The sequence below is a fragment of the Eptatretus burgeri genome, chromosome 15 (assembly GCF_056783735.1).
Source record: "Eptatretus burgeri isolate ZD-2024b chromosome 15, Ebu_testis_v1, whole genome shotgun sequence".
NCBI lineage: Eukaryota > Metazoa > Chordata > Myxini > Myxiniformes > Myxinidae > Eptatretus > Eptatretus burgeri.
The window spans coordinates 61,556,141-61,580,443 of NC_140975.1; the positions used below are offsets into that span (position 1 = coordinate 61,556,141).

Consider the following 24,303-nt stretch of genomic DNA (forward strand, 5'->3'; position numbering starts at 1 on the left):
TGGTGAGTCCGAACCGAAAACACTGATCAGGGTGGTGAGTCCGACCCGAAAACACTGATCAGGGTGGTGAGTCCGACCCGAAAACACTGATTAGGGTGGTGAGTCCGACCCGAAAACACTGATCAGGGTGGTGAGTCAGACCCGAAAACACTGATCAGGGTGGTGAGTCAGACCCGAAAACACTGATCAGGGTGGTGAGTCCGACCCGAAAACACTCATCAGGGTGGTGAGTCTTGTTTTACCCGAAAACACTGATCAGGGTGGTGAGTCCGACCCGAAAACACTGATCAGGGTGGTGAGTCCGACCCGAAAACACTCATCAGGGTGGTGAGTCTTGTTTTACCCGAAAACACTGATCAGGGTGGTGAGTCTTGTTTTACCCGAAAACACTGATCAGGGTGGTGAGTCTTGTTTTACCCGAAAACACTGATCAGGGTGGTGAGTCTTGTTTTACCCGAAAACACTGATCAGGGTGGTGAGTCCGACCCGAAAACACTCATCAGGGTGGTGAGTCTTGTTTTACCCGAAAACACTGATCAGGGTGGTGAGTCTTGTTTTACCCGAAAACACTGATCAGGGTGGTGAGTCTTGTTTTACCCGAAAACACTGATCAGGGTGGTGAGTCTTGTTTTACCCGAAAACACTGATCAGGGTGGTGAGTCTTGTTTTACCCGAAAACACTGATCAGGGTGGTGAGTCTTGTTTTACCCGAAAACACTGATCAGGGTGGTGAGTCTTGTTTTACCCGGAAAACACTGATCAGGGTGGTGAGTCTTGTTTTACCCGAAAACACTGATCAGGGTGGTGAGTCTTGTTTTACCCGAAAACACTGATCAGGGTGGTGAGTCTTGTTTTACCCGAAAACACTGATCAGGGTGGTGAGTCTTGTTTTACCCGAAAACACTGATCAGGGTGGTGAGTCTTGTTTTACCCGAAAACACTGATCAGGGTGGTGAGTGTTACCCGAAAACACTGATCAGGGTGGTGAGTCTTGTTTTACCCGAAAACACTGATCAGGGTGGTGAGTCTTGTTTTACCCGAAAACACTTTGACCAAATCCTGACGCGCTGTTTGCTCTTCAACATTTCATGAATTTCTTCATTGTAACACACAATGCGGACAAAGTTCTAAAAGACGGCGGACATGATGCCCAATGGAAGACAACCAACCTCAGAAACCAGTCAGACGACGTTTAACATTGAACCTTCCCCATGGAGACGCGTTGTCCGCAAACTTAATCCTGTCCCGGTTATTTTGAGCTCGACTAGTCCAGGCCCCGCTCAGCGGACAATGCTCTGATCAGAAAAGGTTTCCAAGCGACATGAAATACCTTCCACACGGGGGGGAAAAAAGGAACATAGATCACTAAACCCTGTGGTACCTGCGTCAAGACTTCTCCGCAAACAGCAGAGAGCGGCTCCCCACCAAGCCATGTCGGTTCGTTAAAAACTACAGACGAACACTTGGCAATATTATTACACGATCGGCTCCCAAATGAATATTTCATCGAGTTTACACATCTCCTCCGTTTATATATTTGATAATTCAAAAATTTACAGTTTAAAAAAAAAATACAAACATTTACAAACGAAACATACCACACAGCGCTTCGAAAAATACACCGCCGAATTATTCGGTTTAAGTACGAGAAAGTCGCGAGGAAATGCAGCTTGGAGCGGCATCATATTCTGGGCCCCTGATGCAGTGCCTCTGTTATCGATGAGCTGGTCGTCGTACTCATTTTGCCTGCCACGGAAGGACGACGTGCTGAGACAACCCACTACCTGGTGTTGTTTCAACCACACGACAGGGCCTCGAACTGAAGACCCGAAGATCTTAAGCCAGTCACCTTAAGGCTTGTCCTGTAAGCCAACACCAGGATTTCCCGCCCTTTCATGCCACCCCACACAGAGGCGGTGTTAGGGTCGTGAAACCTATGCAATTGCATGGGGTGGCATGAAGGGGCTTAATCCAGGGATCCATGAAGGGGCTTAAGATGAGATCCATCTTAATCCAGGGCTCATGGTGCCGAGACCAAGATCCATCTAAATGGTGTCGAGACCGAGATCCACCTCAATGATGTCGAGACCAAGATCCACCTCAATGCTTGGCTCAATGTGCTGGGACCAAGGTCCATCTCAATGCAGGGTTCATGATGCTGAGACCAAGATCCATCTAAATGGTGTCGAGACCGAGATCCATCTCAATACATGGCTCAATGTGCTGGGACCAAAGTCCACCTAAATGGTGTCGAGACCGAGATCCACCTCAATGCATGGCTCAATGTGCTGGGACCAAGGTCCATCTCAATGCATGGCTCAATGTGCTGGGACCAAGATCCACCTCAATGCTGGGCTCATGGTGCCAAGACCAAGATCCATCTAAATGGTGTCGAGACCGAGATCCACCACAATGCATGGCTCAATGTGCTGGGACCAAGGTCCATCTCAATGCATGGCTCAATGTGCTGGGACCAAGATCCACCTCAATGCATGGCTCAATGTGCTGGGACCAAGATCCATCTCAATACAGGGATCATGATGCTGAGACTGAGATCCATCTCAATGCATGGCTCCATGTGCTGGGACCAAAGTCCACCTAAATGGTGTGGAGACCGAGATCCACCACAATGCATGGCTCAATATGCTGGGACCAAAATCCACCTAAATGGTGTCGAGACCGAGATCCACCACAATGCATGGCTCAATGTGCTGGGACCAAGATCCATCTAAATGGTGTCGAGACCGAGATCCACCTCAATGCATGGCTCAATGTGCTGGGACCAAGGTCCATCTCAATGCATGGCTCAATGTGCTGGGAGCAAGCTCCACCTCAATGCTGGGCTCATGGTGCCAAGACCAAGATCCATCTAAATGGTGTCGAGACCGAGATGCACCTCAATGCTGGGCTCATGGTGCCAAGACCAAGATCCATCTAAATGGTGTCGAGACCGAGATCCACCTCAATGCTGGGCTCAATGTGCTGAGACCAAGATCCATCTCAATACAGGGATCATGATGCTGAGACCGAGATCCATCTCAATACAGGGCTCATGATGCCAAGACCAAGAGCGAGTTACTCCTTCAAACCTGAATCAAAGTTCAGTTTTCCAAACCGGATCCCTCGTGTTTTTCTGGGATTTCTCGTCCCTATCTGCTGTTTGTATTTTCATCAAAAATTTCCAATGATAAATTACACGTCCATATTTTTTTACTACTTATTTTCATGCAGCCTCGGCCTTCTCGGATCACCGGAACTTCATCATCTCTGTTTTGAGGTTGTTTTGTCCTCCTATTTATCACTTCTTGTTCCTTCTGCATTTTCAACGCTATCCAATATTCCCCCCTTGTTCAAAAAAAATAAAAAAACCCCAAAGACTCTTTCACTCGGAGCAATCTTATTTTGGTTTCTACCTGTACATCGTGTACATCTCTCGTTTTCCTTTATCATTTTTCATCATCTTCACCAAAGAAAATGCTTCTTCCTTCTTCCTTTTAAAAGCTTTGGAAAAACCTATTAAAATGCTTCGATTCCATTATCTGTCTGGAATCAGCATGCTGATGTGTTCCTCTTCATCACAATATATTCTTCCACTTCTGCATCAAGCATATTTTGCAGTCAGGCATCAATGGAGGACGTGTATGGTGGCAAGTACCGGGAAAGGGTCAATAGCTTGGCATGGGGAAAGCCATGGACTTGCATCTTGACTTCATGCTCTGAAGATGTATCAAATGGTACCTGACCTCCAAACCAGCTCACACGTTCATTGTTATCGAGTGGTCATGCCAACCTTCATCATTTCGTCAACATTGTGCCCTCTTTGAGCGTCACGTCTCCTATGCAGCTGAGATAACCGGTGGTGTAATGTCGGGAGCAGCTTCAGTCACCGTTGGCGAGACTGGCAGAATACCAATGCAGGTTGCAAATTTTAGTGATCCCGACATCTACATCCAATCGATAACTCACATCGGCATCCTTTAAATCTGACACCCTTGTTGAAAATGGATCAAATGAAGAAGACATACAGGAACTTGTCTCCAAGATGAATATTGGTGACCTTGAACAGGTTTCAAAGTATCGCTCAACATTCAGCAAGGATGAAGATGATATCTGGTATTGTGATCTCGTGAGTCGGAAAATCGTGCGAAGGACGACCATCCTGTGAAGGTCACATACTGTAGGATACCACCGGATCTATCACGTACGTGCAGAAGTCCCTCAATCAAGGTATCATTCGGGAGTCATCAAGTCCATATGTTTCGCCCATTGTCGTTTCAATGAAAAAGATGCGAAATTTCGAATTTGTATGGATTATTTTTCAACAAATGTCAAAATCCGTAAGGATGTTTTTAAATCCTTTTCCACGGATTGAAGAGGCATTGCAAGCTCTGAAGGGTGCGAGATACTTTTGGAGTCTCGATCTCTCCCGTGATCTGAATCGGCTACCGCTTGCGGAAGAGGATATTATATTGAGGAAACTGCATTTTGTCCAGGAATCGGAGGACTCCACAAATATTGTCAGGTCAGGCCAGATTAGATCTGTGACTTGCTGCAGGTATCAGGTAAACCTGTACTAACCTGTTTGATGGTCAGGTTGTCAGGGACTAAACCGTCTCCCCCACCAGGTTTCCTGGTGAGCAGGGTGTATGATATGGACACCCAGAGAGATTAAAAATAAAATCTGTCAAAGGGTGGAGTACCTTGTGAGCGAACGGCCATCCATATCTAGTGCCCACCTGTGTCTGTGGACGTCCTCCTACAGTTGGGTTACCTTTTTAGGAGGTTGGTGGCAGGATTTGCACTCCGGCCACCGTAAAACACTTCATTTCGCCAAAAAACCACCGCAAAACCCACAAATGCAAAGAGAACTGAAAACCTACTCAGTGGGAGTACCTTTTGTGCTGCTGCCCTTCGCAGGGCAGCTCACCGAATGAGGGGATTGAGGCAAAGCCGTCAGGACACCCATTCCTTGGTAATGGGAGGAAAAGCACAGGGTAAACTTCCTGCATCAGACTGCGGTGGTGTGTGGAGGAGTGGTGCTGATGTGTTGTCCACCAAACGACATCTCCATGGGTTAGCCAGAGGCAGTCCCTTTGGGTGGGTGCCTGGAATGTCCGATCCGTAAGAGAGGATGATCATCTGTCTCTGTTATCATCTGAGCTCCAGCGTTTTACCATCGGTATTGCAGCACTCCCTGAGGTTCAGACAGGTTAGTTACGAGATCATGGTGGGTGGTTACACCTATTATTGGTCTGGTCGCTCTGATGATTACCATGCCCAAGGAGTTGCTGTAGCTGTGTCCAATAAGCTGACCCCAATGATAATTGAGGTAACACCGGTCAACGAGCATATTATGAGATGAAGGATTCGTCACTCCTTAGGTGTCATTTCCCTGGTCTCTGTTTATGCTCCGACTGAGGCGAGTGATCTCACCGTGAAGGATGCATTCTACGCCACGCTCGAGTCTGTGGTTGATCAATGTCCCAGGCAAGATACTCTTCTAGTCTTGGTGGATTTCAATGCATCAACTGGCACTGATAGGGAAGACCGGCTACCATTGACCAGGTTGTGAGACGTGTGTTGGTCCCCATGGGTCTGGAACTGTGAACCAGAACATCACTAGGTTCCTTGACTTTGCAAGAAGTCGTGGACTTAGGGTGGCTGGTTCATGGTGTCAGTGCCCACAGGCTCATCACTGGACTTGCTATTCCAACACTGGCGGTGTGGCAAAGGAGATTGACCATGAGCTTGTTGATGGTCACTGGAGGATTGTCCAGAACTGCAGGGTCCACCAGAGTGCTCAGTTCCTCAATACCTACACAGGCTTGTTGTAGCAACTCTGAAGTTGCAGTTTAAATCCGGGAGAATGTTACCATTCGAGCCGAGGCTGGATGTTGGGAAGCTCAATGATGAGAGGGTTGAGTGTGGATTTGGGGGGTCTGTTTGCTTTGGGGTATCCTGAAGAGTTGTGGAGTGCCTTCAAGACCACCATCGTTGATGTTGCCGGTGGATGTCTTGGAACTCACAGTTGGGTGAAGACGAATTTTGTCTCTCACATAGTGGAATGGAAGAGTCCGAAAGAGGGACTGATTAACGGATGGGTTGTTGTAGAGCTTCCTAATCAAGCACGGATGGGTTGTTGCAGAGCAGATCTTGTTCCTGGAGTTTCAGGGTAAGATTATAATTGTAAGCATCTCTCTTTATTTGACATCATTACATGTCGTTATGTCGTTGGTTGACGTGACATTTACGTCCTTTGGTGCAGACATGAGCTGCGCTGTGCAAAGTACTTGACCAGTCCGAGTTCTTGAAGCTTGACGGGCCTTGCTCACGTGATTCGATGGCCGGGATGAGAGATATTACGCTGTCACCAAAGAGTGGTGTTGTGATTGTGTGTCTTGTATTTCACCGTGAAGGTAGACACGTCTCTCCATGTTTGAAGGTCCGTGTTTGACCTTGTTTCTTTCCCTCATATACATGAATGGAATCGTCTTAACATGCAATTCCTTTGTAGTTTGGGTTATTAGTAGCCGATGTGTAGATGTCGAGAATCGTACCTTTTTCTATTAGTTTTGCTTTTACAAGTCATTTTATGTTATTTGCAGGCATGGTGATAATCAAAGTCTACTCTTGGCTGGCTGCTTGAGAAAAAGGACAATTAGAACAGTGCATGTAGAAAATGATTATGATTGACCTTGAGTAATCACAATGGAGCATTGTGAGAGCAAGACTAAGGAGTGAACCATTACGTGCTCTTATCTCTATTTTGTTTCACCATTCCTGTAATGAAATGAGCCAACTGCTTGCAACTGGTTAGGTTGAAAGGACAAAATGTGAGATAAAGATTTGTCCAAAGATAAAACCGAGTATATAAGAGGGCAATATAACCGTCTCAGATAGTGACGGCATCCTCCGAGCATCCTATTGTAATTGATGTTCCTGGTGTTGCCGTGCTCCGTGCGCACGTACTTTGGGAAATGATAATAAACAGCCTGTCTCTCAAGTACAACAAAATCCTTAAAATACATTGGTGAAGGGGGATTTTCTTTTATGACATAGACACCTAGTTTCTAGTTTATTACTAATATGAAATCAACTTGATGACATGCACAATTTAACATTATCTTGTTTCACCAATATTTGTGTGAAGTATATGTTTGTAAACGTATTGTAATGTTTCTGTTTGTATTGTTGGACCACACGGGTTTGTTTGTGCATTTCAAACTGGAACAAAAGAAGAATGTACCACACTCACAAGTTGCTCCAAGGTGTTGAATCCTGTGTTAGAAAAGAATAAACTGATATTTATGTGTTTGAGGAACAGAAGAAAAATCGAGTGCAAATAATATTCAAACAGGAGGAATGAATGAAATTTGTAAATATTTATTTGAATGAAACGCACAAACAACTCATTCATAAATCTAACCACAAACTACAATCGAGATCAACGTTTCGCTTTGTTGCGACGTCTTCTGTTTCTCCTTTTGCGTCCACGTTTGTGGTTCGAGTCCCAACCTCGAATGAGACGTTTTCTTAACAAGTTCATCCAATAAATGATTGAATAAATGTCAATCAAGGTAAAAATAAAACTACTTATGTGGAAGAGCCAGTTGGGAGGAGATTCCTCAATTTCAGGAAATTCTTCTTCAAACTCCAGAAATTCCTCCTCCAAATCTGGCACTTCCACCACCACAGAGCCAGGAATAACCACCTCCTCCATTTTCAGTGATTCCTTGTTCCCTGGCACGTCCTCCAAGAGCAGGACACCATCTTCCAGGTCCAATTCTGGAGAGCAGGTGTGGGGTGGGGTAAGGGACAAGCAAAAGGACGAAATAAGTATAAAAAGATCACGTGACGGTGATGAACGCGTTGCTCCAATGATTACGTCATTATACCTTGTACAGGACGTGACCCTCTCCATGAAGGCTGTTACTTGGTTGAATCACCTGATCACCTCCAATATCTACTTACCGTGCACGGGCCCAACCACTGCACATTCGGAGTTATAACTGGGAACCGTCGTCACCCTGTTTATCGCAGGTGTTGTTCCTTCTTCCGGGGAACTCCACAGGGAAGACTCCCCTGGTGAGATGCTGCGATGAATCATGAGTTCCTAGGAAAGAAACAAGCTCAAATGAGCAAAGATCCTCGTCCTCTTAACGATGACGTCATAAAAACGAATATGACGTCATTGTGCTGTATCAGGTTTGCGATAAATTATCTGTGCTAATGCCCGGCTTGATTCCCGCAAACAAAATTCAAACAGCTTGCCTAGTTTCAGAGACAATGGTATAGGCGATTTCCATTAGCGGCGATATTATGACGTCAACTTTTTTTTCTCGGAAGAATTTCCAAAATCGGAGATGGTTACTGCCTGCGCGTGGTTACTGTTACTTTGGTTACTGTTACTTTGCAGTCTTACACCCAAGAAACACAAACTACCACTTACAATGTCGGTCTTGAAACCCTCTTTAATATTACATCCAAATTAGGTTCATTGGTTCAAGAATCAGGTCACGAGAGGTCAAAAAGTCACGAAAATTTGGGTCAAGTGAAAATCTGACCTATCTCTGAAACATGCCCCACAGAACATGCCACATCCATGTTTTACCCTCTCTGAGGGTCTATCCCATCACCATAGGTTCCAAGGAACACAATCATATGAATGAAGTGGAATTTATTGCAATAAAATGAAAACAGCACAGAATGGAAAGTGGTCGACTTTCAATCTGATCACTTTTTGGCCACCGCTAAAACGATTTCTTGTTGGGAAACTTAAATGGTTATTATGTCGCGCCCGTTCACCCGAGATAGACAAATTAACCCTTAAACTGTTTGCGTTAGAAGACTCTTCCATGTGATATTACCTTTATGGAGATTGGGCCAATAATGAGGTCACTAGAGGTCAAAAGGTCATGGAAATTGGGGTCAAGTGAAAATTTCTGTGGAAAATGCACAACAGCACATGCCAGATCCATATTTTTGTCCTCTATTGGGGTCAAATATTTTGGAATAGATACAAAAAATAGACATGAATGGACAAATATGACAAAACAGACCAGACAAATGTACTTAATGACCACCATAGGGCCGAAACAATAAACAAAACCTGCCACTCCAACATAGTAAGTCAACACATACCAATAGGTGGAATGTGATTCTGGTTTGGAAATGCGTATAAACTAATGAGTCAGTCACTCACTTTCTGAGGACACAAAATACATTTTGACATCCTGACTTTTCTGAGTCACTTTGACAAGTGCAAAATGTACAACAGGGATTGTTAGAACCGAGTTGGATCTCTGAGTTCCACACTTTTGACATGTGCAGTGGATTGCAATGTCTTCAGGAATTGGGTTGTTCCCCCTGCCTGGGACCAGAAGATCGATAAATTTTAAACCAAATTGTCTTGGATCAGAGGGTTTGCATGATGAGAGGAGGGACACCATCTCGTTTGTAGCAAAATAGGCTCTCAAAATGTGCAACCGAATGGCATGACTTGTGGGTGGCAGGTCATCCAAACATGACCGCTTGGCATGATGATACCTGTGGCTTCGGAGCTGGTTCGTGGTTTTCATCGTTGTTCCTTTCTTTAGGACCTGTCTCAGATAGGCTTCTACTTTTTCAATTACTGTATCCAGGTTACCTGTCGCCACCACAAAGTCCTTTAAGTACATCTCTGGATTGGCTATTAGAGCAGCATGCTTGGTTCCAACTTTACTTGTGTAGTCACACCAAGTTAGTGTGTGGACAGCAGGCAAACCCTGACACAAACTTCATCCGATCATCTTTGAAAGGATATGTATCGGAATGTATCTTGTCGAGTCACCAACCTCAGCCTTCACCCAGAGTTCTTCGAGGCCGTTCGCATTCAGCTCGCTCCAGTAGAACATCAGCAAAATGAACACATCCGTGTCTGACGATAGGACTATGATACGATTTTTACCTTGTTTAACAGCATGCATTGCATCTGGTATAATCCTCATGTCAGCCTCTTCTACATCACACTTGAGTTGTGGAACCTCTACAGGTCTCGATGTCATGGATCAACCCGAAACGACGATGCTGTCTGGTCCACAGAAATGATTGACGATAATCTCCAACATCAGAGCACTCCAATTCCTCTGCATGAATGAGGGATCCAAATTTTGCTTTGTTGACACTGGATAGCCAAAACTTGTCCATTTCTCGAGGGAGAGGGGTTTCCCTGGACACACCATGCAGTTCTCTGGGTGACTTCTTCTCTCGCCTTTGCCGCTCAGAATCCTTCAAAGACGTTCCCATGTAGGAATCAAACACAAAATCAATTCTCGAGGCACCCTTTGCTGTAGAGGCAACATAGCTTAGAAAGGCATCACAGAAGTCACCAAAATTTTTGGAACTCTTTGTTTGGATCTTGCGAATGTTTGCCATCACATCAACTATACAGCATGTTCCCATTGAGTCATCAGGTCTCGGTGTTCTTGGGTCCTGGTCGCTGAGATGAGCTTCAAGTTCATGGACAATTTCACCTTTAATTGGCTTGGTCATTAGGCCTTCGTCATCAAAGAGAGGAGATGTTGTACACACATCGTAATGCAGAAGTTCCTCCATAGTCCATCCTCGTATCTTTGCAATCTCTAGTGTACGTTCCATCTGAGCATCTTCTAGCTTGTTGAGATTTGCTTTTCCTTTGTGTCGGAATGAATTCTTGTGGATTGCAGCGAAGGTTTTAAGGTTGGTGCGATGAATCGTGTCTGACAGTCGAACGGTCTTCTCTATGTACCTTTCTCTACGAAGTTTCTCGTAGGTATCGTTGCCGATTCTCTCCACATTGAGCAGCTGTTCTCTGATATCTTCTGACATGACTTCCTTGGTTAAGATATTGTGGAGCATTTTCTCTTTTGGTGGAGTGAGGAAGGGATTCTCATTCTTCTCCATGACATTTAATATGGCTTGAATGTTGGCCTCCTCAAACTCGGTTGCTGCTTTGCTGAATGACCTGTTGACTTCTAACTCATGGGAGGAACTACCGATACCAGCAAGTTCTCTGTGAAGGTTTGCAATGGCAACCATCTCATGATGTATCAGTTCCCACTTGGCAACAAACTTCTTCTTTCTTGAACTACCAATTATTCCTGATGCACTTTTCTGGACTCTGTTGATTGTCTGTTCCAATGCAAGGTCTGCTCCAACCGCGTTGAAACGTCCCATTGTTCATTTTACGGCAAATCTGCCCTCCATAAACTCTGAATGCACTTCTGGTGCTATCTCAGGCAGCCTCCTCATGTCCTCAAGGTAAAGGGAGCACCATCTCAAGTAGTTCGTGGAATCAAAAGCAGCAAACAAGGGTAGCAGATCTTGAATGGCTTGTACTTGAAGGTTCCAGTTTCCCTGGCATGTGTGAAGGAGGGGCATACTCTCGGGGGATTTCGCTGTTACTTCTTCTTTCAAATGCAGGAGGGTATCGAGTAGATCCTTGCATTTTACCGATTTGATTATGTTCCTTTGGCATTCTCATAGATGAAAAAATATGGATCTGGCATGTACTGTTGTGCATTTTCCACAGAAATTTTCACTTGACCCCAATTTCCGTGACCTTTTGACCTCTAGTGACCTCATTATTGGCCCAATCTCCATAAAGGTAATATCACATGGAAGAGTCTTCTAAGGCAAACAGTTTAGGGGTTAATTTGTCTATCTCGGGTGAACGGGTGTGACATAATAACCATTTAAGTTTCCCAACAGGAAATCGTTTAAGCGGTGGCCAAAAAGTGATCAGATTGAAAGTCGACCGCTTTCCATTCTCGTGCAGCAGATAACTGCAAAATACCCCTAGAATACTTCGGTTTGTGATGCAAGCATGAAATTTGGCAGAAATACTCTCTTTGGTCTGCTGTGTTAAAAAAATGGTGCTGGCAACGAAAAAAATCAAGATGGCGACCATTTTCCAGGATGGCCGCCATACAAACTGAAAAGTATTTTTCCTAAAGCAAGTATTTGGATTAAAGACAATATTTTGAGCGTATACCTAGGTTTTAAGGGTCAAAGAATCTAATAGGAATGTTGTCTGGGCTCTAGTACATAATCAAATGGTCAAAGCAAAGATGGCGTCCAAGATGGCCACCATGAAATCTATAAATCCTAATATTTCAGTAACTGTGCTGAAGATATTTTCTTATTTTTATTATAATATCTTATGATGCAAGCATGAAATTTAACATAAATGATCTCTACTCTCCAAGGATCACTCTTTATGCAAAAAATGTTGCTCCTGCTGAAAATTAAAATGGCTGCCATATTCAAGATGGCTGCTAAGCCGTATCTCCAGAAAAATCAAGCTGGTAATAATCATTTATCATTTCACAAAATTTAGTGGTAAAATACTTTTATTTCTGATTTATTGCATAAATGTTCACTTGTTTGTCATATATTGCAAAATTACCTGTCACAACAAAGATGGCGTCCAAGATGGCCGCCGTAAAACTTAAAAAATATCTCATCAATGAATAAACATAGAAATACTAAGTACTATAAGTCGGCAAATAGGTAATAAAGATAATGGATTTCTTTAGAATAATTACTTATTTTGACAGATTGCATTTTAGAGGGTGGAGGAAAGCTTAGCATAATTATAATAGAGTGATGTCAGCGCACAACCAGGGCACACTGGTGACGTCACTGCTGTGTAACTCAGCATGGGGTTCAGTGTCAGCTGATCAAGCTTGACTAATTCCGTAGTATTAGATTAGTAGTTGTAGTATAGTTTAGTTTAGTGTCCCAAATGTTGTCTAACAGCCCCATATCCAGCAGCTAGTAAACAGTAGTTTGTAGTTACTAGATTTAGTTAGATAGCCGCGCCTGAATTGACAGGATGTGCCAGCGCGGGAGAGCCGAGCCAAGGGTAAGGGGGCTATACATGACTTGCTCATGTAGTTACCCGAATGGTGTATAGATCACACAGGACTTAAATGACACTGGATAAATGATCGGGCTAGTTGTAGGTCACCCGAACCTAGTCATACCCCATACAGGAATGTGCGTTGATTAAGGTGGTAAAAGGATAAACCCTCGGCCTTAATCAAAATGGCAGATGCGAATCCAATTTTAGCCAAGAGGCAAACATACTGGACTCGATGCTGTCTTTACCAAAAAGACAAAAAGAATGAAGCCCTGACTTCCCCTCCTACCCATCATGTCCCAGAACATGATGGGTATACTATGCTAGTGACCAATATACCTCTATTCAATGAGATCAGTGCACTCCCATTGATTTTAGACCCAGCTGGACTGAATGAGGGTGGAGGTATAGAGGCAACGCTGAGAAGGAATGAGGAAAAGTACCACATGAGTTGTCGGTTGTTATTTAATAACACTAAACTCGATCGTGCCAAGAAACGTCGATCCGACTCTCGTGGTAGTGAAACAGATGAAGGGCATGTGAAGCAGCAACGAACTAGCCATGATGGTCAAGTATGGATTATGTGTGAAAAGACATCACTTGAATCTGACCTTCGGCAAGTTACGACCATGAACTTGGACAAGAGGCTGCATGAGTGTGCTCAAACACTGAATGATGGCACGTTGTTAGCAAAACTTGGTGGTGGAGATGTCATTGCCCAGGAACTAAAATACCATCGTGCCTGTCTCACTGCTCTGTACAACAGGGAGAGATACTGCTCTGTACAACATCTCAGAAGTCTTGAGAAAGACTCACATCAAACTAAGGAGGAACCGGATGTGTACCCACTGGTTCTTTCAGAATTGGTGAATTACATTGTTGAAACCAGTCTGAATTCAGACGGTCCCACAGTCTTCCCCCTTGCAGATATTTACGAGTTATACCAACAACGTCTGGCACAACTGGCTGTTGATACTCCCACTGTCAATACCACCAGATTAAAGGATAAATTATTGGCTGAAATCCCTGAGCTTGAAGTTCACAAAAAGGGAAGAGGTGTGCTTTTAGCATTCCAGAAAGATGTGGCTTTGTCACTATCAAAAGCATCAGAATACTCTGATGCACTTGTGATGGCTAAAGCTGCAAAAATCTTGAGACGACACATACTTGACCATCAATCAAGATTTGATGGCACATTTCCTGAAGGCTGTGTTAAAGATGCTATACCACCCATTCTCCTTCAATTCGTCGGGATGGTTGAACATGGAGCAGACATCAAATCACAGCTGAGATTTGGGGCGTAAAGTCTGACCAGGCCATTTCCCAGCTGCTGCAGTATAACTGCTATTCCCGATACAAAGAGGGAGCAGCAACACACAGACACTCCAAAGACAGAGAAACACCATTCCCAGTGTACATGGGTCTCTCTATCGTTGCCAAAACCAGGAAGAGAAGCCTGGTAGAAATTCTGCATGAGCATGGCCTCAGCATCTCCTATGACGATTAACCATCCATGGTTGATTTTCCCTTTGCAAAATGGGAAGACTTTTTTCTGTCCATATCTGAACCATATCTGTCGAGTTGGTAAACCTTAAAAAAAAAATCTTGATTTTGTCCCAAACGCGAGTTCGTGAACAATGGTTTATACTTTATCGCGATTGTGGCAGCCATCTTGGACTCCCATCTTTGTTTCAGCAGTATGCATGGGAACTAGGAATCTAAAACCATGTCCACCTAATTAGTTGATCCCAAAAACCTAGGTACAGATCCAAGAATTATGAGTCTATGTCTATTATTTCCTGAAATATGAGCATTGTTTTGGTTTTGTGGCAGACATCTTGGATGCCATCTTTGTTACAACCATGCTGTGAGGTATTACATAACAAAGAATAATCATGCTAAAATCTTAGACACAAAAAACTTTGGTTTCCACCCTTAATGTTGTGTTTTGTTTCAAATATTTAGCTGCAGAAGAGGAATTTTCTGTGCATATTGCGGCCATCTTGAAAAATGGTCGCCATCTTGGAATTTTGCGTGGCCAGCACCTTTTTTGAAAAAAAGTGGACCTCAAAGAGTATTCGTGCCAAATTTCATGCTTGCATCACAAACCGAAGTATTTTTGCAGTTATCTGCTGCACTATTCTGTGCTGTTTTCATTTTATGGCAACAAATTCCACTTTATTCATATGATTGTGTTCCTTGGCACCGATGGTGATGGGATAGACCCTCGGAGGGGGTAAAACATGGACGTGGCATGTTCTGTGGGACATGTTTCAGAGATAGGTCAGATTTTCACTTGACCCAAATTTTCGTGACCGTTTGACCTCTAGTGACCTGATTCTTGAATCAATGAACCTAATTTGCATGTCATATTAAAGGGGGTCTCAAGACCGACATTGTAAGTGGTAGTTTGTGTTTTGTAGGGTGTAAGACTGCAAAGTAACAGTCGTTTTCATTTCCACTACCCCCAATAATTGGCCCAACAATTTCCGTCGGAACCTCCAAAAGAGGCACAATTTTCGCACTTATTGCCGGGTTATGGAAATGGTAACCAAGTTTTTCTGTTACAAGAAGTGATCAACTTCAAAATTCCACTTGGGAACTTAGGGTACATTTTTTTCACACAAGGACCCCCCCTTGCTGATGCATTATAACACTTAGAGATCCTCCACGAGGATCTAGAAAGGAAGAAATATGAATCGACCAAAAAGGACATTTGGTCCCACGAACTGTGTAACCGCACCACCCTCCATTCATGCCCACCTGCAGCAGTACCTACACAGTAACGTGTCACCCCCACCTTCCCAACTGAAGCCATTTTCCCCACACGTACCCGTTCATACAAAGATTGCTGATCTCTGTAAAGTTCCCCGGCAGGTTTCTCTACCTGCGTGACCCACATCGGTTGCATCACACCTCTCATGACAGACAGAAAAACCATGAGCTTCATCCTCCACATGGTGGCGGTGATACTCAAATATCGTCACCAAGGCAACAACGTTTAAAAACGGATCTCTGCTTTTGACGGTTGTGCGCTTGAATCGACGTCACGATTACTTGTTATCGATACTTTGTTAATTATTTTTATTATTTTCACCGAATTTGGTGAAAAGTCACGTTTTACCCACAAAATACATTTTAAACATCGATTTAACATCCTGCTCTCCTTGCTCACTGTTCATTCACCTGTAAAGGGAAAGTTCACAATTATTTATTATCAGCATTTGAAATCGAATTATTTTACAATAAACATTTTGTCCAAGAAAGAATATTAATCATAATCACAGACAGATGATCAAACACGAGAAGTTCTGCCTGGTGTGGAATTGAATGTTGATTTAGGGCAGGGGGCGTGGTTTAGGGGCGTGGTTTGGGGTAGGAGGCGGGGTTTAGTGGAGTGGGCGGGGTTTCGGGGAGGGGGGTGGAGTGTCGGACGGACATCGGGGGTTATTTTAAACTTGTTTCATTGATCTATAATTCCAGCAATCTGTGTGTGTGTGTGTGTGTGTGTGTGTGTGTGTGTGTGTGTGTGTGTGTGTGTGTGTGTGTGTGTGTGTGTGTGTGTGTGTGTCTGTGTCTGTGTCTGTGTGTGTGTGTGTGTGTGTCTGTGTCTGTGTCTGTGTGTGTGTGTGTGTGTGTCTGTGTCTGTGTCTGTGTCTGTGTGTCTGTGTCTGTGTCTGTGTCTGTGTCTGTGTCTGTGTCTGTGTCTGTGTCTGTGTCTGTGTCTGTGTCTGTGTCTGAGTCTGTGTCTGTGTCTGTGTCTGTGTCTGTGTCTGTGTGTGTGTGTGTGTGTGTGTGTGTGTGTGTGTGTGTGTGTGTGTGTGTGTGTGTGTGTGTGTGTGTGTGTGTGTGTGTGTGTGTGTGTGTCTGTGACCGCCGTTTCTCGACAACCACTGGTCCAATCGAATTGAAACTTGCCAGGTATATTGCTGGGGCCCTGAGTATGTGCCTTTTCAAGGTTTGATATTAATCGGACAAGTGCTTCCCAAGTTATGGCCATTTATTTACCAACCAATGACAGGACACGTTGCTGCGTCGGCTGATGTTGCCATTTACCAACCAATCACAGGACACGTTGCTGCGCAGGCCGATGTTGCCATTTACCAACCAATCACAGGACACGTTGCTGCGTCGGCCGATGTTGCCATTTACCAACCAATCACAGGACACGTTGCTGCGTCGGCCGATGTTGCCATTTACCAACCAATGACAGGACACGTTGCTGCGTGGCCGATGTTGCCATTTACCAACCAATCACAGGACACGTTGCTGCGCAGGCCGATGTTGCGATTTACCAACCAATCACAGGACACGTTGCTGCGTCGGCCGATGTTGCCATTTACCAACCAATCACAGGACACGTTGCTGCGTCGGCCGATGTTGCCATTTACCAACCAATCACAGGACACGTTGCTGCGTAGGCCGATTGTGGTGAATTGAAGGTCGTGACGTCTCCTCAGACGTCTCCTTTCTTTTCGCTCTCCTCAGACAGCCACATCATGGTTCCTTTGATCTTGAAAAGAGTTTTGAATCCTCATGCCCCACCAAAATATTGCCACGCCCCACCTTGAGAAACTTGACACCGCATGATGCGCACCAGTACTGGGTAATCTGGTGTGTATCCCGAGAGGGAAACTGTCATGGACTCCTTCAGATGCTCATCTGTGAGATGGGTTCGAACTTTGGATTTGATTCAGTTCATGTCGGAAAAGGTAGATTCACAAAGATAGGTAGAGCCAAATAGGGAAGCCATTTTCATTGTTACTTTGCGGATGTTCATGTTCTTTTCAGTATCCACGAGACTCCAGAAATTTGTGTCACATTGTCTTGATTTCCACTGAATGTCATTTTGAAGGCTCATGATCTCCATTTCCAAAGGGACACAATCAAGTGAACATCAGTGAACATCACTGCTCAAAATCATTCAACGTGTCGTTGAACTCTTGGCCAAGCCTGGTCAGGAAATCACTGAACTTGTCAATGTCTGGGATTCCGACACCAACCCCGTGTTCTGATAGTGTTTGGAGCACAGAAGGGAAATGTTACATTTTACTTTACGAGACTTGTTCTATCAGAAAGTGAAGTTTCGACTTGAAAGCTTTCACTGCACTAATCATGTCGGCAATTGTTTTCTGTTTCCCTTGCAATCCACAGTTCAGGGCGTTCAATGTTTCTATCATATCTGTTGGAAATGCCAAATCAAGCAGCCACGTAATGTTTGATAATTGGGTGCTATCTTCGTTTCTTGACTCCATGAAAACATTAATTTCTGGTTAGAGTGAACGAAATCGATGAAGTATCACCACAACGAAGGAAGGACTCTTCCCATAACACAGTTTACTGGTTCTCACATTTGTCCATGTCACACACCCGACGTGTCCACCAAGTTTCATCCGAATCCGTCCACCACTTTTTCAGATATCCTGCACACAAACAGACAAACAAACAGACAGAGAGGGGTGAAAACATCACCTCCCTTCATCTTCGGTGGTGGAGGTAAGAAGAGACATAACTAGAACTGCCATTTTATAACTGCTGGCAGTGATGACCGGGTACCAAGACGTCCCGCTTTGATGCAACCCCGCTTTGCTCAGACAGCTGACCCTGACCCATGACGTTTTTATTATTTTTCTATTGAATTCAGAATGGGATTTAAAAAAAAATTCAATTCAAATCAAATGGAAGACCAAATAGGTACAGTCCTGCATTAGAGTCATCAGAAAGACCCCAAACAAGCAAAAAGAAAAGATGAAGTCATCAGGAGGAACCTGGAAAGGATTCACATTTCTATTGCTGCTCCTCTACCCTCAAACCCACCCAGGCACAGCCAAGTGAGCCTTATTCAAAAAAAAAATAATAATAAAGAAGAACCCAGATCAAAAAATTTAATAATTATGTTGCTAGACCATGTGTCTGATTAAGTTGAAATTTGAAGCTTGTTCATTAATATGGAATCAACTTGATGATGTGCTTGAATAATTTAACAGTATCTTGTTTAACCAATACTTTTGAAGACCACGACAAACTTTGCTTCATCACGGATGATGAAGGTTGTGGTGAAGTTTCATCGGAATCGTGTGTGGTTTCAGAGAAGAAGTTGCAAGTGTTGACTAATTGACGACGCGCCATTCCATAAGCTCCCCGGAGCAACATTCCAGGTGAGCTAAACATGAGTGTCTACTGAGGCACAGACGAGGAAGTACAGTACGTACATCCGTAAATTCGTTTGACAAGCTTTGTTGAACTTTGTACTTTGGTCGTGACGCCGAGATGCACGTCCCTAGCTTTGTTCCAACGTTTGATTTGGTACCTTTATATTGAAAAGGAAGTCTCATAAGGTCCTCACTTGATGTAGTAATATGCTATGACCATGTATTCTGGCCTTGTGGGCTGGGTGAGGATTCCCGAAGTGCATGTGGACATTCATTTTACAAGCTTTGTTTCGACTGTGTACTTCGGTCTTTGGGGCAAGCTGTTTAACTCTCTTAATCCAACATTAAACTGACAACTATTACTATAGGTGTGTCAGCTGAAAATTAAGCGATAGCCAATTTCCCTTGATCCAAATTCATTTCACCATCACCGGACCATCCAGGCTGTGTTGAGATCCAGCCACCTTTTTTGGTAACATTGTGATGCATCACCTTTCTTTCCGTTTGAAAAATTCCAGTGTCACTTAACTCATACTTTTTGGCTTTTCAGCGATTCAGAACTTCCAGTGTCCAATCTGATTGTCATTTGAACATGGCAATTATTCTGACATCATCATTATGGTAAAGAGTAGGACAACATTGCTCGAGCCTGAGGTTGTTGATTTGTTTTCTGGTACGTTTTCCTTTCATTTGTTAGTGCTGTCCGTCCATGACCGTCTACCACTGCCTTTGAACCCCACCATTGACGTCACATCCATGATGCTCACCATTCATACAAGGGCTATCTGCACATTTGACATCACCTACACACAGTGTCAGTCAGACAAATGAGCAGAGTTGTCAAAATAATTACATTTAAAACGTGGCTAGTTTTAAGGGATTCACATGAAGGAATCACCTTATTGTATGGCTGGTTTGAAGGGATTCACATGAAGGAATCACCGTATTGTGTGGCCAGTTTTAAGGGATTCACATGAAGGAATCACCGCATTGTGTGGCCAGTTTTAAGGGATTCACATGAAGGAATCACTGTATTGTGTGGCTAGTTTGAAGGGATTCACATGAAGGAATCACCGTATTGTGTGGCCAGTTTTAAGGGATTCACATGAAGGAATCACCGTATTGTGTGGCCAGTTTTAAGGGACTCACATGAAGGAATCACCGTATTGTGTGGCCAGTTTTAAGGGATTCACATGAAGGAATCACCTTTTTGTATGGCTTGTTTGAAGGGATTCACATGAAGCAATCATCTTATTGTATGGCCATTTTGAAGGGATTCACATGAAGGAATCACCTTATTGTATGGCCATTTTGAAGGGATTCACATGAAGGAATCACCTTATTGTATGGCCATTTTGAAGGGATTCACATGAAGGAATCACCTTATTGTATGGCTAGTTTGAAGGGATTCACATGAAGGAATCACCTTATTGTACGGCTAGTTTGAAGGGATTCACATGAAGGAATCACCTTATTGTATGGCCGGTTTGAAGGGATTCACACGAAGGAATCATCTTATTGTATAGCTAGTTTGAAGGGATTCACATGAAGGAATCGCCTTATTGTATGGCCATTTTGAAGGGATTCACATTCAGGAATCACCTTATTGTATGGCTAATTGGAAGGGATTCACATGAAGGAATCACCTTATTGTATGGCTAGTTTGAAGGGATTCACATGAAGGAATCGCCTTATTGTATGGCTGGTCTAAAGGGATTCACATGAAGGAATCAACTTATTGTCTGGCGAGTTTGAAGGGATTCACATGAAGGAATCATCTTATTGTATGGCGAGTTTGAAGGGATTCACATGAAGGAATCACCTTATTGTATGGCCATTTTGAAGGGATTCACATCAAGGAATCACCTTATTGTATGGCCATTTTGAAGGGACTCACATGAAGGAATCATCTTATTGTATGGCTAGTTTGAAGACATTCACATGAAGGAATCACCTTATATAATGGCTCTTTTGAAGGGATTCACATCAAGGAATCACCGTATTGTGTGGCCAGTTTTAAGGGATTCACATGAAGGAATCATCTTATTGTATGACTTGTTTGAAGGGATTCACACGAAGGAATCATTTTATTGTATGGTGAGTTTGAAGGGATTCACATGAAGGAATCACCTTATTGTATGGCTGGTTTGAAGGGATTCACATGAAGGAATCAACTTATTGTATGGCGAGTTTGAAGGGATTCACATGAAGGAATCACCTTATTGTATGGCTAGTTTGAAGGGATTCACATGAAGGAATCACCTTATTGTATGGCGAGTTTGAAGGGATTCACACGAAGGAATCATTTTATTGTATGGCGAGTTTGAAGGGATTCATATGAAGGAATCACCTTATTGTATGGCTGGTTTGAAGGGATTCACATGAAGGAATCAACTTATTGTATGGCGAGTTTGAAGGGATTCACATGAAGGAATCACCTTATTGTATGGCTGGTTTGAAGGGATTCACATGAAGGAATCAACTTATTGTATGGCGAGTTTGAAGGGATTCACATGAAGGAATCACCTTATTGTATGGCTAGTTTGAAGGGATTCACATGAAGGAATCACCTTATTGTATGGCGAGTTTGAAGGGATTCACACGAAGGAATCATTTTATTGTATGGCGAGTTTGAAGGGATTCATATGAAGGAATCACCTTATTGTATGGCTGGTTTGAAGGGATTCACATGAAGGAATCACCTTATTGTATGGCGAGTTTTCATTCCGATTTGGTTGTACTCAGCATTGACAACCTGAACGTTGAGCATGCCACAAGTCCCCCCCCCCCCTCGGTTGTTTAAAAGCAGTAATTTCATTTACAGAATGTGCAGAAATCCTGTTTTTAAGAGACTACACATCGCATGACAAATTGTTTCATTTCATTCCCCCATTATTATAGATTTTCGTTTGTTCTGGAATCTTCTTCTTGAGTTGAAAACACTTGGTTGTAACAGCATCATCGCTGAGGGTGTGGCCGTGCCGCTGATGCATTGCCCCCTGTAGGACTGAGTAGGAATTTGTTATTTGGTCTGTGCCGGTGATGTCTCGCCCACTCTTCCCGAAAGACCACACATTGGATCTTTAATAGCCACCAACTGATGCCGCCAGAAGGGATGCCTAGTTTAACGTCCATTCGAGGGACGGCACACGCACACGCACACGCACATGCACACGCACACGCACACAAACAACGAGCATGCGAGACACCAGGATACTCGTTTGTAGCTCAGCCGAGATTCGAACCCTGTCTCGGAGGTCATCTTGCAAGCCCAGTGCGGAGACCATATGCGATGTCATGAACATCCATGATGATGATGAAATAGTCGGCGTGACGCCTGCCATCATCTTATGCCTTCACGGATCTTGCGAAGGTTGGGATGATCAGTTTCTCACTGCAATGCCACTAACGAACCTGAAAGCATCACTCACATCACTGAATAATAATAATAATAATAATAATAATAATAATAATAATAATAATAATAATAATAATAATAATAATAATAATGATTAATCATGTGCTCATCATCCATCCCATCACTTTCTCAACTCGAAGTCGTTCGATCCATTCCCTGGTTCCGCTGCAGCTTGTACTCTCTTTCTCCCCGTCGGCTCAACTTTCGAGCAGTGCAGGTCACTCCATACGAAGAGCATATCGCGTTCCAACAATCCCACTCCTTTTATCCATCGCCATCAGCTCGTGGCAAAAATTAGGCATCGCCGGCTCGACACGTCCGGTGCAGAGATGCCATTGAGAGCCGTCCACCCTGGGTTCGAATCCTGACACGAAACTGTCACATCGGTGTTAATTGCAGGCAGTACGTCGCATCGTGAGTTGCACCATCGCAAAGATAGATCGAGGTATACGTTAAGCCGGTTGTCCCGTCTGCTCGCATCAGTCGATGGACGTTACATCAGGACCTCTTTCTCGAAGAGACAGTCAGTTGTTGCCGGCATCCTGGACAAATTACAAATTCCTGCTCAGATCGTTCGTGAAAGACTTGCGACAAAAACTTTCCCCAGTCCGATCTTGCAAGAGAGGTGGGAATAATTGGTGGCGTTTTTAGTCACGGTAGTACAAATTATTTTGTATGCATCATTGCTGAGAGCACCGCTGTGCTGCTGATGCAGTGCCCCCTGCCACCAGTAAGCGAGAACTCATTTTGCCGACCTTGGAAGCTTGGCAGGTTGAATCAACCCCACCCGGTGTTACTTAATGGCCCAACAAGGGGGCTCAAACTCAGGACCCCCTAAGATCTTAAACCAGCCATCTTAACCGTTAAGGTGGTGGTAGTGGTGGAACTACAGTCGTAGCTGTAGTTGTAGTTGCATCAGTCGTATCATCCGACAGTACCCATATATAGCGTGTTCCGTGCATGCAATCAGAAACGCTATTACATGCAAGTGTTGAGGAAGGTTGGAAGAGGTAACATGTTGCAATCATATATGTCGTGCTGTTGTTTCCTTCTTGATTGCTCGACATTGCGCGTCCTGAATTGCAGCAGTTGACGATCTTCGTCGGTGATGCAACACCTGGTTTAAGGGACCAATGAGGGTCAAGGTCTCACCGTGTGCCAAGTAAAGGGACATTGATGGGGAAAATCGGTAAATTGTCCGTTCGTTGAGAGATTCCTCGGAAGTTCCCTCCATTTTGTGCCTTCCCAGGAATTTCATTTACCTTTCGGCCAAATCATCAATAACCAACCAGGTAAGTGACGTGTCCTTTTCTTATTAGCCAGATGTAGCTAATCTGGACCCAGGTGGCATGTCGTTAAACTTGAATTACCGTGGTGTGGGATAACAGTGCAATATAATTTGATGAATTGATCGAAGCGGAGCCACGGGGACCTGTTAAGATGAACAAGAACACTTTTTGTTATTTCTATTTTTGGTGAAATGGCATCAGGGTGGTCGAAACTCTTCGGGAAGATGCGAGCTCGTCGTCCCCTTGAGAGGAGGGGATGCAGTTACATGGCGGTCGTTTGGACCCTCCCTCAAAGAAATGAACGATCGAAAGGTGGTAAAGGGAGAAGGAGCCACCAGGTCGGTGCACGGGGTCTTTGTCTTCGAGCGACTCCTTTGTCGTTTTGCACCTTCGCTGCTCTTTCTGTGCCCCCCCCCCCCAGCCAGGTGTCTGCAGGGGTCACGCGGTTAATCAGCAAGCCCCTTGTGGTTAAACTACCTAAATCCAGGATCACTGCTCACCTCAACTCAATGGCTCCTCTTTATCGTCCACCACCTGTGGAACCAACTCCCCACATTCTCGTCA

General features: G+C 44.1%; 2 protein-coding genes across 3 annotated transcripts in view; both read right to left on the bottom strand.

Moving 5' to 3' along the window:
• MRPS5 (mitochondrial ribosomal protein S5) overlaps nt 1-1,536 on the bottom strand; it is a 45,334-nt gene extending 43,798 nt beyond the window's left edge. Inside the window, exon 1 of one of the 2 annotated variants that reach the window (XM_085856295.1) lies at nt 1,382-1,536. In XM_085856295.1, coding sequence (XP_085712421.1) covers nt 1,382-1,433 — 52 coding nt within the window. In that variant the 5' untranslated portion in view covers nt 1,434-1,536. Of the gene's footprint in view, nt 1-1,169 lie in introns of both variants that reach the window. The other variant, XM_085856297.1, reaches the window with a different exon arrangement.
• A 5,843-nt stretch (nt 1,537-7,379) lies between these two features.
• LOC147012309 (uncharacterized) lies at nt 7,380-15,904 on the bottom strand. Its single transcript, XM_085855888.1, has 3 exons — nt 15,714-15,904; nt 7,972-8,113; nt 7,380-7,785 (listed from the first exon to the last, which is right to left on the bottom strand). Exons 1-3 carry the CDS (start codon nt 15,837-15,839, stop codon nt 7,445-7,447), a joined length of 609 nt encoding a protein of 202 aa, XP_085712014.1. The 5' UTR covers nt 15,840-15,904; the 3' UTR covers nt 7,380-7,444.
• Between the last annotated feature and the right edge of the window lie 8,399 nt (nt 15,905-24,303).

Bases quoted from the DNA above. Each gene is read 5' to 3' on its own strand.
- LOC147012309 (XM_085855888.1), bottom strand. From the start codon at position 15,839: ATGTGGAGGATGAAGCTCATGGTTTTTCTGTCTGTCATGAGAGGTGTG. The intron at 8,114-15,713 runs GTACGTGTGGGG...TTTCTTTCCTAG, and splicing joins AGCAATCTTTGTATGAACGG to GAACTCATGATTCATCGCAG. The intron at 7,786-7,971 runs GTAAGTAGATAT...CCTGCTCTCCAG, and splicing joins AGTGGTTGGGCCCGTGCACG to AATTGGACCTGGAAGATGGT.